The 12483-nt window shown below is 37.2% G+C and overlaps 1 protein-coding gene across 4 annotated transcripts in view; it reads left to right on the top strand.

Annotated features, from left to right (window-relative positions):
* The window catches only part of DACH2 (dachshund family transcription factor 2), a 310886-nt gene that overhangs the window by 248428 nt on the left and 49975 nt on the right, over window positions 1-12483 (top strand). For all 4 annotated transcript variants that reach the window (XM_056359330.1, XM_056359331.1, XM_056359332.1 and 1 more), the window contains exons 6-7: window positions 4488-4623; window positions 6562-6642. In XM_056359330.1, coding sequence (XP_056215305.1) covers window positions 4488-4623; window positions 6562-6642 — 217 coding nt within the window. The remainder of the gene's footprint in view (window positions 1-4487; window positions 4624-6561; window positions 6643-12483) is intronic.

A 12483-nucleotide genomic window follows, 5' to 3' on the forward strand; every position in this document is an offset into this window, starting at 1 on the left:
CGGAGCCTGTGGAACTCTGTTTTTCCAACATGGTCCTCAACTCTGAATCTTTCTTACAATGGTTGAAAACTCAAAGACAGCAGAATCCCCATTTTTCCTTCCTTTCCATTTCATTAGCGAGGTCTGGTGAATTCCAGCTCTTCCGCCGCTGTAGAGCCCTGTAGAGTACAGAAGTAGCACCTCAGTTAAATATGAAATATGAAGATAAATGTCTGAATAAAATATCCGGGACTCAGAAAAACTTCCAAAACCTGCTTGTCAGCAGTGAAATGCCATTAAATCCTCTAGGAACTCATTAATAGATTAACATTTGGAAGAGTAATTACAGCTACATTGGAACTAGGAATAAGAAAAAATAAAGGGAAATCCAGCAACATCATTTCTCTAAAGTCTTGACACAAAATGAAGATCAATACTATAAAAAAATCAGAGGTTAGGAATTAAAGTCAAAATGATTATGTCAAAAATAGGTAAGCTGTTCATATATATTTCAGATAAAAGTAGTGTGGATACAACTGTTACGTAGTGTTTCATATTATTTGTGTGGAATACTGCCTCACAGGGAATAGAAAAAGGATACTGAGGTGAAATCAAGGATGTATCTGGAAATTGGGTGAGTTGATGACTTCAGTGCCGTTAACGTAAATCACAACTAAAATTAACAATGTCAAGCTTTGTAGCTACATTTTCTGAGCCACAGCAAGACACCAATCTTTAGTAAGACAAATATATTGCCCTTCAAAAGGATTAAATACTGCAAAAGTCTTTTTTGAGAATTTATGTTACAGCTCTGTAAAGGAAAGAGAAAAGGTAAGATAAAGTAGGTACTATAGTTGGATAAATAGGTGAGATCTTGAGGAATGTTTTCATTTTTCATAAAATTCTCCCAATCTGTAATTTTAAAATATATAATTCATTACATCATAACCTGGAATATGAATCTTGCAAATTTACAAATAAGAAGAAGTACAAATGGAGAAAACATGACTTCATTTAGAAATGCTTCTCTCTTACTGTGAGTATACCCACTGTAGAACCAGGCTGCACAGCAGTGTGCTGGTGGGAACCGAGCTGTTTTCAAAAGGCAAAAAAATGAATTATATGAAAAGTAACAAGGTTGTAAATACATAGATGACAAATAAAATGAAGTCATCAATGTGTAAAAAAATGTTAAGGATTTAGACTTGCGATTTTCCTATTTAAATGCCCTCATTGGTTTGTTACAAATAATGTTAACCCTGTGTTTGGAAAATGGTGAGGACATTATCACTTGTGTTCTCATTTGTAATGAAAAAGATTAACTTGCTGTGAAATTTTAACTAGGCTGAGACACAACAGTAGCTACCTAATGAACCAGAGCACATTGCTGTTAAGTAGCTAAATAGATGCATACTGATTACAGGACTGAAAAATGGATCTGTTTACTTGCAAAAAAAAGAGTCTGATCATAGTGTTAGTTATTATAGTAGGGGAAATTCAGCATCACATTTCCACACAAACATTTAGAAATAGACAATTTCTCAATCCATATGCAGTCTTACATGATGGTACTCTATCCTCATTTGTCGTATGTATCATACAGAGAAAATGTCAGCTTGTAGGGAAAACTGTATCTTCCCAGTACATGTAAATTTTTGTAACTGGTAACATGTTAGATGACATAATCAACTGATTCTCTTAGAAAGTGATTCACTGTGTGATTAAGAGTGACATTATTATTTGACACTTTTATTTCTGCCTGAAGATTTCAAGCCAAGACCCTGAGTTTGAAGGCAAATTACTTGAAGCAGAGATTGTTTTATAGCAAGAGACAATGGGAAATGCAGTTACCAGAAGGAGCTCGAATACTTTGCTTTTCCAAATCATCAGCTTTTGAATTACTCAAATAACTCCCATTTAAGATGACATATATGGTTGTTTGTGTGATATCTAAGTGTTAATTCATAGTCATATTTGTTCATAGGGGTTTTTTTGCAGAACAGTTGGCATGTCCTCTCCTTGGCTATTCATTTTCATGGTTGCAATAGACAATGAAATTTACTTAAACTATGTACTCTTCTGTAAAACTAATCATTTCAAAGTGATATCTTAATTGTAAATTGAGTACTCTTTGTGGTAAAAAGAGAGGAAATAGTGCCAAAGAGGACTGTTAAAATTGATATCCAGGAAAATAAAACTACAGTCAGAGTTGTAGCCTGTTAGCAGTAACCTATTTGGAAGCTATTATTTACACAAAGGTAAAAGATACATAGTATTTAAGAGCTTAGGATTGCATGTATGTGATTCATCATTTATTTAGGAGAATACTTTTTGGGGTAAGAATGTGACTTTTAAGAGCAACTTGATAAGCAGCCCCTCCAGAGAGTAAGTCTTGATTCTTTTACTTTCCCACTCATCTCAGCAACCTATAAAACCGCTCTTCTGGAGGCCGAGAGGAAAACAGGAGATTTTTAAGATCAGTGACTTTGACTGTTTTCCCCCAGAATTTGAAAACTTGTTTGTTTAAAACCATTCAGCTTTCAAAATTTTAGGAACTTGTGACTCAACAGAATAATTTTGTATCTAGTAAAACTTCAGAAACATTTTTAATTAGCATTAAAAAATTCTGCAGTTAGAAGTCTTCCTTTAAGATTTATTCATTATTGTATGTTCATTAAATAACAGATAATCAGTCAAAACAGACCCATTGAGGATTAGCAGCTATGTAATAGATACACATCTGTTACATGATTTTGAGGCTCAGTTGTTATTTAATGTACAATAACTATCCTGTTAACAACACATTCAGTGCTACATTTTCAGCTGGTGTGATTGGAATAGGCAAAAGCTGCCCCTTGCTATTAGGAGGATCCTATCTCACATTCCCTTTGCATCAATCTCAAATGCATCTGTAAATATGAAGACGAGTGTGGTTTAGAGAGATGGTTTTAATGGGTAACAGAATATTCTTAAAATGTCGATCTTGCTGCCAGTGTTATTAATGAATTGCCTCAATAGTTTATGAGCAGAAGCTATTGTGCTAGCTATTTATAATGGAAAAACTATTAGAATATACCATTCTCTTCCTAAAGTTGTATTATTGATTTAGGATACTGTCTAGCAAAAGCTGCATAAAAAGTTTGGATGCTATTGAGTTTATTTTCAAAAGCGCATGGTAAATTGCCATGAAGTGGCCAGATTGGATGCTTTTAATGAAAAATCTTTGAGAATACATTAGAAAGGCAGAAAAAATGCAAAGTTCCTTGGAGACAGCTTCCTCGGATTACACCGTAATTGTGTTTTTTTTAATGAGGTGGGGGCACAAGGATCTCCCTTTTTAAGAAAAGAAAGTAATATTTCAGTTCTGAGTTTCCAGGGGAACAGATGATTGCTAGAGATAAGGGTAACTCCAAAGATGCAGTTTCTGGAATTCTGTAAATTCAAGCATCTCCTCATTAGTGTCTCTCCCTTGGAACTACACCGTCAAGGACTTGTAACAGGATTTAAAATATAAAAGGGACTTTAAGATAAGAATATCTAGAGTATCTGAGGCCATGATCTGTCCCTTACAAGAGTCTCATTTTTTCTTGGTCCTGGGAATGAGAATGAAGGGTACTGGGATTTTTAATTAATTCAGAAAAATTATGTATGTGGAAGGACTGGGTTGGAGGGGATGTCAGGTGGTCATATAATCTCTTGCCTTCCTCAAGACAGGTTGAATTACTTCTTACATCGTGCTTGTCTAACGTGTTGCTAAAGATTTTTACTAAAAAGAATTCCATGTCATCTTCAGGCAATCTGCGATTATGCATACAGAGAACTGCAGAATTCCAATTTGCTAATTTTTTATAATTTCTTACTCTTTTTCTTCTCCTTACCTAAAATGCTATGTATATTTAAATTAAAGGCTAATATCGAAGTTTCATGTGCAGCTGTACACATAAGAATTTGCAACCATTCTTCCTTTAGTTAGCCAGTGGTGCTTTTCATGCAAAAGCAAAGTTTGTACCAGTGCCACAGCTTTTAAAATTTGTCTGGGCAGTACCCTGAGAAGATATTGATGTAATTTATGCAGGTGCACATTCTACCGAGTTTACAAATCTGACTGCATTTAGTGACAGTTCAGTCCAAATTGGAACAGCTCTGAAATGTGATACATGTATGTCAACTTTACTGTCTGTAGATTAAAAGTAGTTTGTGGAAAGAACAGGGATGAACTTTCTTTACGTTCCTGTGTGTGAAAAAATTAGAAATGAAAAAGTTATTAAAAAAAAAAAAAAAAGGTGGCCAATGCTATGTCAAGACACAAGGGATGAAAAGCTGTGCCCCAGTACATTGCGTGCAGAAGGCTGTACTCTGGGTGTAGGGGATTATACTGCTCTTCCACAGTCTGTGTGTCTCAGAAAGGCCATTTGTTAACGCTGCTTTAGCCAACCTCATGTTTTCCTTGAACTTCAGTGAAGTTTGTGAATCAAATTGCACAGACCTTGTTTTTTTTCTGTTTCAAGGAAAGGATTCAAGACAGCCCTTCTCCAGCTCCGTCCCTAGAAGACAGTCAGCGGCCCGGGAGCCATGCTTCCTCCCATCAGAGCAGCAGCGTGTCCAGCTCACCATCCCAGTTGGACAACACACCAGACAGAATTGGTTAGTGCTCTGCAGCCTGACACCTCCTCACAGTTACTGACCTTTAGAATTCTAGAAGTTTGTTGAGGCAAATATTTCTTTGCTGGGAAACTCAGGAAAGCACTCACTTGCTAAAAATACCCAGAAAGTTCATCACTGTCGTTGGTTTTATTAGGTTCATCACTATGCAGAGCCCAGCCCTTCAGATTCATTCTGTGCCAGCATCCACCCACGCACAGAAGGTACCACCCCTTCTCTGGTACAACCAGCTTGTCTTGGATGCTGGAGTAAGAAGGTGCCTCTGAAGGCACCTGGAATTGAAAAATGCCAGATACCTTTTTCTTTGTATGTATGTCAGGAAAGTCACAGGTTATATGATGGCTTCTCCATTCCAAAAACCTCCTCATGCCCACACATTGCCTCATCACCACGAGGCTGAGGGCTTTGAGATTTTTTTGTCTCTTCACCACAGCTTTCACAGCCTGTACATTATCGATCTTGTGTTTAAAATGCTAATTCTGTCTAGAGGAAGTTCAGATCCTATTCTTGGTGCTTCCAAGAGGGATCTAGGGCAAGTCAATTAACATCTTTTCACATCGGTGTATGTCAACACTGTTGTCTTCGCAGTGACTGAAGCCCAGGCAGGCATTACTGAGCTAGATTTAAATTATGGAACCAATGCAGTCCGTGTTAGTCAGTGTAGACTTCACTCCCACCAAATAACTGCTCAGCTGCTCGCTGGGATTTTGCAGTTTTGACTCTGGTCCGTGCAGCAGCATTGTGGCACCACACAGCACAGCAGGCTTTACACAAACTAGTCCGCAGACCCTGAACCACATTGCATAAACATATGCACAGACAGGGCAGAGCCTAGAAAGTAGATTCCCCTCAGCTTTTTCATATGTAAAATAGGGCTAGAAATACACAGGGCAAGAAATGTAACTTGCTATCACAACGGTGAAAAAGGGACTTGTGTTCTCACTGAAGCTTCTGAAAGTACTGTCGCTTGCTCTATTAGTAATAGCTGTAAGCTATATAATATAAGCTTGTAATATAAGCGATCTAATAAGTATCACACACTGCAAGCCTCTGGGCACTAGAAATGGTGCTGAAAGTTTTTTAAAGAAGGCTAGGTTTTATTCATGTTGAACCAAACATTTCTCTATGTTGAAGTCTGATGCTTGCTGTTGTAGAGATACATACATATACTTTGTATCCATATATATTTATATTTTAATTTTGCGATTTAAAAAAAAACCAACCAAAACTTCCCCTATAATATAGTAATGAACCTTTAACAAGTGTCTTCACTGGAATAACTTTAAATTATGTAATTGGTTAATTGCAGACAAGGAAATGTTTTAATCAAATAAGAACAAAGAAAATGGGCATCCTGAAAAATGAAATCCAGAAATCCTGAAAAACAGGCGTAATAAACTTAACACTGATTTTGCAGGTGTTAAGTAAAGGATTTGTTTCAGCACTACAGTGTATTGTTTTTTTGCTGTCATGTATGAATTTGGGTTACTCTTTGTCAATTTGTATTTTTTATTAAGCTTTCTGCTTTATAGATAATTACTAATACTTAAATCCTTAAATGTATTTTTCCCCAAAATGATGTCTGGGAAGTACTTTTCTAATTAGTTAATTTGAACATTTCATAAGAAATCACGTTCATCTCAGTAGTAATTTGGGTTCTATCTTGGTATCTTTTTTAATCAACTTGCGCAAATTTGCTTGTGCTGCATATTTTACTTGGCTCTAAGTGTTGAATTGGGACAGTGAAATGGTTGATGATGGACAATAAAAATAGTCAATTGCTTTAGAACCTATATAGTATGAATAAATGTTAAAATACCAAAATATTGACAAAGAGGAAATATAATGTAATGTTTTCCTCTCTTCGGACATTTTTTTACTGATCGTGTTACATTGCTCTGCACTCTTGATTTTTTTTAGCTATGCTGACCAACAGCAGGGAAGGAGAACTCATTGATCAAGAAACTGGGACCAGCCTAAAAAAAATACAAAAGGAGAAAGGTAAAACTACAGACTGTTTTCCATCTCAGGCATTTAATTACACGTATTAGGTATTTAATTCCTTTTTCTAGTATTCTGCATAGCAGTGGCATTATATTATGAATTTAAGAGAGCTAAGTGCCTAATTGTGATGAGTAATGTATCCAGTGAATTTACATGACATTCTTCTTAGGAAGTGTAAACAATCAGATCTTTGCTTCTCGCTGTTTATATAGTATGGTGCTAGTATTTTGCTGGTCTTTTGGCTCAATTATTTATGAAGTTCCTAGCAAATATTTGATTAGTCACATGGTATTGTTTCTTTGCCTCCAGGGGATGTGTGTGCAGACCAATGCTGGTACGTAGGTGAGGGAAATAAGCCATTTTTTGTATCTAATAATATTATATTACCTCACAAGAGAGAGGTAGCAAGGCAGAAGTGATGTCTGGCCTGTAATGCCTGGCCTGTAGGCAGGGAGGTGCCTCCTCTGCTCACTTCTCCCTGCAGTGGCTGGTGGGTACCGGAGAAAGCGAATACGCTGGGGTGTGCAGGTTCACCGGGGGTGTTTTCGTGGCATCCCTGGCTGCACATTGAAGAAGAAGAAAGAGCAGAAGCCTTTTTGTTTCCTTGCAAATAGAATAAAAAATAAATCATATTGATAGGTGAGAGGTTTATTCTGGCAGCACATACAGAAAGCACCATATAATATGCGTGCCTGGAAAAAAAGAAGATGGGATATAGTTAAAGAAATAAAAGAAGATGGGATATAGTTAAAGAAATAAAAGAAAACTTAAGGTAAGTGAATACTGGAAAAGTACCACAAAGGCATTTACTGAAGGAGATGTTAAGGTTTCAGAGTGAAAAAGATGTGAAGGAAAAGGGAAGTGACCAAAAGAGGAGACAATGTAAGCTAAATGTACTTACAAGTCTACTGCAAATACGAATGTTTTATCATAAATGAAAACACAAACTGGTGTATATTATGATTGAGGTCATTTTAATGCATTTTCTGAGAAGACTAAAAAGACAGGTAGAGACAATGTTATGAGCTACTCAAAAGAGAATTTGGAGGCTCAATGTGCCCTGTGGTTCCAGAGTTAAATAAAATTATTTGAGCAGATTCATGATTTTGTATGATCGGCTCTATTCCTTAGATATCTGTGACTGATCCAGTCATAGGTAGGAAGAGCCTGAAACTTCCTCCTTATATTTTCTAGACTTGTACTCCACTCTCTCTCTTCTTGGAAGCAGAAGAAGCTGTTTTCTATTCACTGGTTCTCTAGGCATTTAAGCACTTCCCTCATGAACCCCCAAAGAGCCCTTTTGTGCCATTCTGAGATAATTTTCTGTCTGGATCATCATGCTTAAGTCCTTCTCTCTTGACTGCTGTTGGCATTTATGGACCAACACCAGAGGCTCAACAGTTATCAATCATTCCTTCATGCCTAAGATTAAAAAAATATATTTCTGTAGTAATTGCACAGGTATTTAATCTAAAGCTGAAAGTGTGGTTGATTTTCTTTTTTTTTTTAACTGTGCATGGTTTCTTGCCACATGTTTAGTCATATTTCAGCAAACTAACTCAATATCCTGTGGGGCTCAAAGATGCAAATCATGTCGTTATTGTTAGTAGCAGTCCTTGTCACTCAGGGTGGATGAAGGAAAGTACAGTTTAAAAATCAGAGAAGACAATGCAGAAATCCCAAAAAGTGTGACAATAATTTATACCCAACCACCTGTGAACTCAATTCCCAGGCTCCTACTATCATTGAACATTCCTTGTAACACATAGAAAATCACAAAGATCTGATGCTAAAATATTGTGTTCCATAATTCACCTTGAGATTAAAGTTCTATAGGTTTATTCATTTCCTGGTGTACAAGTTTGTGTGGTATTATCTTTCTTTAATTGATTTTTAGTGGGAAATAGTTCTTTATGCATGTTTACTTCTGTGTGCACTGAGGGGATTTTTTTTAGGATGAACTTGGTGCTTATATATTCACCTGCATCAGAAAAAGGTGCTTCAAAGTCACGAGACGTTTTAAATTATGATTTTAAAATAGAATACAGTTTCTGTTTCTCTGTTTGGTCTGCACAGGCTGTTTTTCTCTGAAAACATGAGAATGAGAAATTACTTCTTTTTGTCAAGTGAAGATGTAATTTCCAAGTAATTCCACAGTTCCAGAACCAAAACCTTTCTATGCCATTATAGTGGGACAAATGCTGAAATTTTAAAGTCACCAACACTGTATATCTGACAATTCCAAGGTGATTTTGCATTTGGCGGCGTGGCAGACCTCTGCTACAAGCACCCAGCAGCTGAGGGAGCGCCACTGTCTGTAGGAGAGAGCCACTACCCTGCTCCTGAAAATGCCCAGCCTGTGCGCTGCGCCCTTCTGCCACCCTGTGCAAGGGTGCTGGCTCCTCCTCAATGATTTGTCTCACTCCTGTGTCGATTCTTTGTTCCTGATACTACTGTTATTCTCTGGCAGATAAATATTTTGGTCTCTGGTGCACCTCAGATATGTTGAACGTTTTTCATAGATGTGGACAGTCACTGAAGAGTGTGATCTGTGCTGGGTTGCTCAGCAAAAAATATACGTGTAATTTCTATACAGAATGAGCTTTGTTTTTCAAAACCTGCCATTACTTTTACTAAGGCAGAAAATATATTTACCATGGAAAATATTTTCAAAGTTATTAAGAAAGAATGTAGTTAAAATAAAAGTATCAACATTTATTAAGTATGACAAGTAAGCGGTTTATACAACCGTGGCAAACATATGTTTTCACATCTGTTTTGAGTAATATCATCATGATTTTAAAAATGATTTATAGCTCTGCAGGCCATAAAATGCCAGCTTTGCTGTAAGTTGGAAGTTTTCAAACAACAAAGAAATTATTGAGGGTAGATATTGAAGAAGTTTTTGTGTATTACACCTTGATAAAACTTTACAAATCTGAGCACTCTGTAACAATTAAGAGAGCAACAATTGAATATTAAGTAACTAAAGTTTAGCAGTAGTGCTACTTATGTGAAATCTTAGCATAAAACCCCATAAAAAATATTGTAATTATTGTAGGCAAATGCAATGATATCCCTCAGGATACAGTTTTTGTTTTCCATGTCCCATTTTAAGTGATCTCAGCACCAGACAAAAATGTGCCACTTTGTTCTCGTCAAAGTAATTTCAAGGTAATTAGGGCTGAAAAGAATATGGCTTAATAGTTGGGTTTTTTTTTTTAAAAAAAAGACCGTAAATATGAGATTGTTCCAATTATGTTGAGCTGTTCACATATGTTGGTGGGGCAGAATTTACGGAATGAGTGGCTGTCTCAGAGCAGAGGGGTTAGAGTCCGGTTACAGACCATACCTTTAAGCTTTTTGAAGGAGAAGTGCCATTAAATCTCAATTACTCCACATCCTTTCATCATCTTTTTAGGAAGTATGGTTAGGCTTAACATTAGAGGACAACAAAGTCAAACATCTTTATAAGTTCGCAGTTTTTGGTTTTTTTGTAGTACGAAATAATTATTATATTTTTGTTAAATGTCTTTAACCATTATGGCACACAAGCATTTCGCCGTGTCAGGGTGTGAGTGAAAACCACATGAAGAGTAATCTGCTTTGTTTTGAAATTGCTAGTGAAAGGAAACAGAAAATCCCTCAGAGGACATAGCCCCAGATCTTTACAGAAACTTAAACACAAAGTCTTCCTGACTATACTTACTTGCTGTGTCGTCTTATCTGCACAGTTGCTCACAGAAGCTAGATTTTTAATGAATCTCCTTCAGTATATATCCTGGAAAAAATCTCTTTTGTATGAGAAGGGATTGTGTTTGACACAACCCTGTATAGGCTTTATGGAACCCTCCATTTGAATTCTGGCTTTAGGAAGGTTAAACAAGCCAGAAAAGAATTTGGCCATGCCTTCCAGTCAGATTTAAATGCTGGTACAATTATTCTGTTTGACTGCATGACAAGGAATGCTTCAGACTCCTCATACAGGATGGAGTAATAAAAGGCACTGGCCCAGCTCTTGCCACAGGGAAATCAATGGGAATGTTCATGACGTCTTCAGTGGGAACAGTTTGACCAAAGCCTGATGTTTTGGAAGATTGCTCCACTGACTATATTACCAGTTCTTATTCCAGCCAGCACTGGTGCATGCTCGCAGGCTGCGCTGTTCCTCCCGGAGCCCTGGTGGGAGCTGGCAGACGCTCTGGCTGTAGCGGGAGGCCGGCCGGACCCTGGGCCGCTGCATGTTTGGGTGTTCACATGGGTGTTTGGGGCGCTGGCCCTGAGTGAACCAGAGTAAAATTTGGTAGGAAAATTTCATAAACGACCAGTATCTTCAGACTTAACTGTGGTTCAAGCGGTCTGTGAGTAGACATAGATTGTATTTGTTGAGGAAGTGCTTTACTCTGAATTTCCAGGAGCTGCTCAGTGGCGATGTTCCCCTCCTGCAGCTCAGCTGCCTGCTTCTTCTGAGCACAGATCTGCACTCAAGGGCTACGTCTCCTGTTTCCAGTAGACAGTAGTCTCCAGGACTGTACATCTGGCAGCTATCCCTTTTCATTTTATTAAAGAATGCCTTTCCCTTTATTACTTCAAGGAAGTGAGAATTTTGCATCATTTCTGTCAGCTGGGTGAAATATTTTCAGATGGCCAGAGAGTATGGTAATGAAAGAGTAACTATATTTATTTACTGTATTTCATTAGCGGAAAAGAGGGTTTACACTGTTTAAATTAATCATTGCCAAAGGACTGGGTTACTCGCTATGTGAGGGGAGGAGAACAAGCAGGTGCAGAACACCTGAAACAGCAACAGGCCCTGGTGGTGGGGGGTGTCCACCAGAGAGGGGACTTTTCCAACAATTAATCTGAAAGCATCCAGATGGAGAGTGCAAGGAATACAAAAACCAGCTAAGAGTACGAAGCTGTACCACACAGCGTGTATACAAAGTGTACGATAGGTGCCAGCGCTTCAAATGTTCCTCATGCTGTTTCATTGATGCGTCAATACCTGCATGTTAGAGATACAATGAGAAAAAACGCAAACAACTTTCTTCACAAATATGCTCATGAATCTTTTCTTGAGATACATGAAAAACTCCCCAAATTAGAAGTGAAGCCATGTTCCTTTTGGTATCTAAGTGTGTCTGTTAGAGACCCAGGGGTTATTTCATGGGCAGTGGCTGCAGTAATACACGGGTTTAAGGGTTGCGAAGGTTTCTTTTTCCAAAAACCGTAACTGACATGCCCAGTGCAAATGTGCACTGGAGAATTCAGAGATATTTTTGTATTTTCTGTCCTCTTAAGAATACTGAAAGATAAGAAGCACAGTGCTCTATTCTGGGTAAAGGCTTTTTCCACAAATTGTCTTTTTTTTTTTTCTTTTCTGTTAAATTTAACCTGCAAGTGAACTGACAACTGTTAAAACAGTGGCCTAAGAGTAGATGCGGTCTTTCATCGGTCAATCAAAAAACCCAACCCCATGAAACAAAGGCAAACTCTTAACACTTAGATTCACTAGATATGTAAATAGAAAATAATGGTAAAGCTTTAATTTTTGAAGTGTCTAGACTAATATCATTATGATTGTGTGTTTAACCATTGCTCAAATGTTTATAAATACAAGGGTGGTTATGCAAGAGATACCAATGAAGTATTCCAAGGTTGCATTGTTACATTAAGTTTAAATTAGATCTTTATTTGCAGAATCATTCTTAAGAATGCATTTTTTCTGAAGACTAAAATACCTACTTCATAATTATCTTGGCAGATTGACTAAGGCAGTTTCTTACATTGATATATAATTTATTAATTTGTTTTATTTATTAGATTTCAGTGACTTTA

This window comes from Falco biarmicus, chromosome 14 (genome assembly GCF_023638135.1).
Source record: "Falco biarmicus isolate bFalBia1 chromosome 14, bFalBia1.pri, whole genome shotgun sequence".
NCBI classification, from domain to species: Eukaryota; Metazoa; Chordata; class Aves; order Falconiformes; family Falconidae; genus Falco; species Falco biarmicus.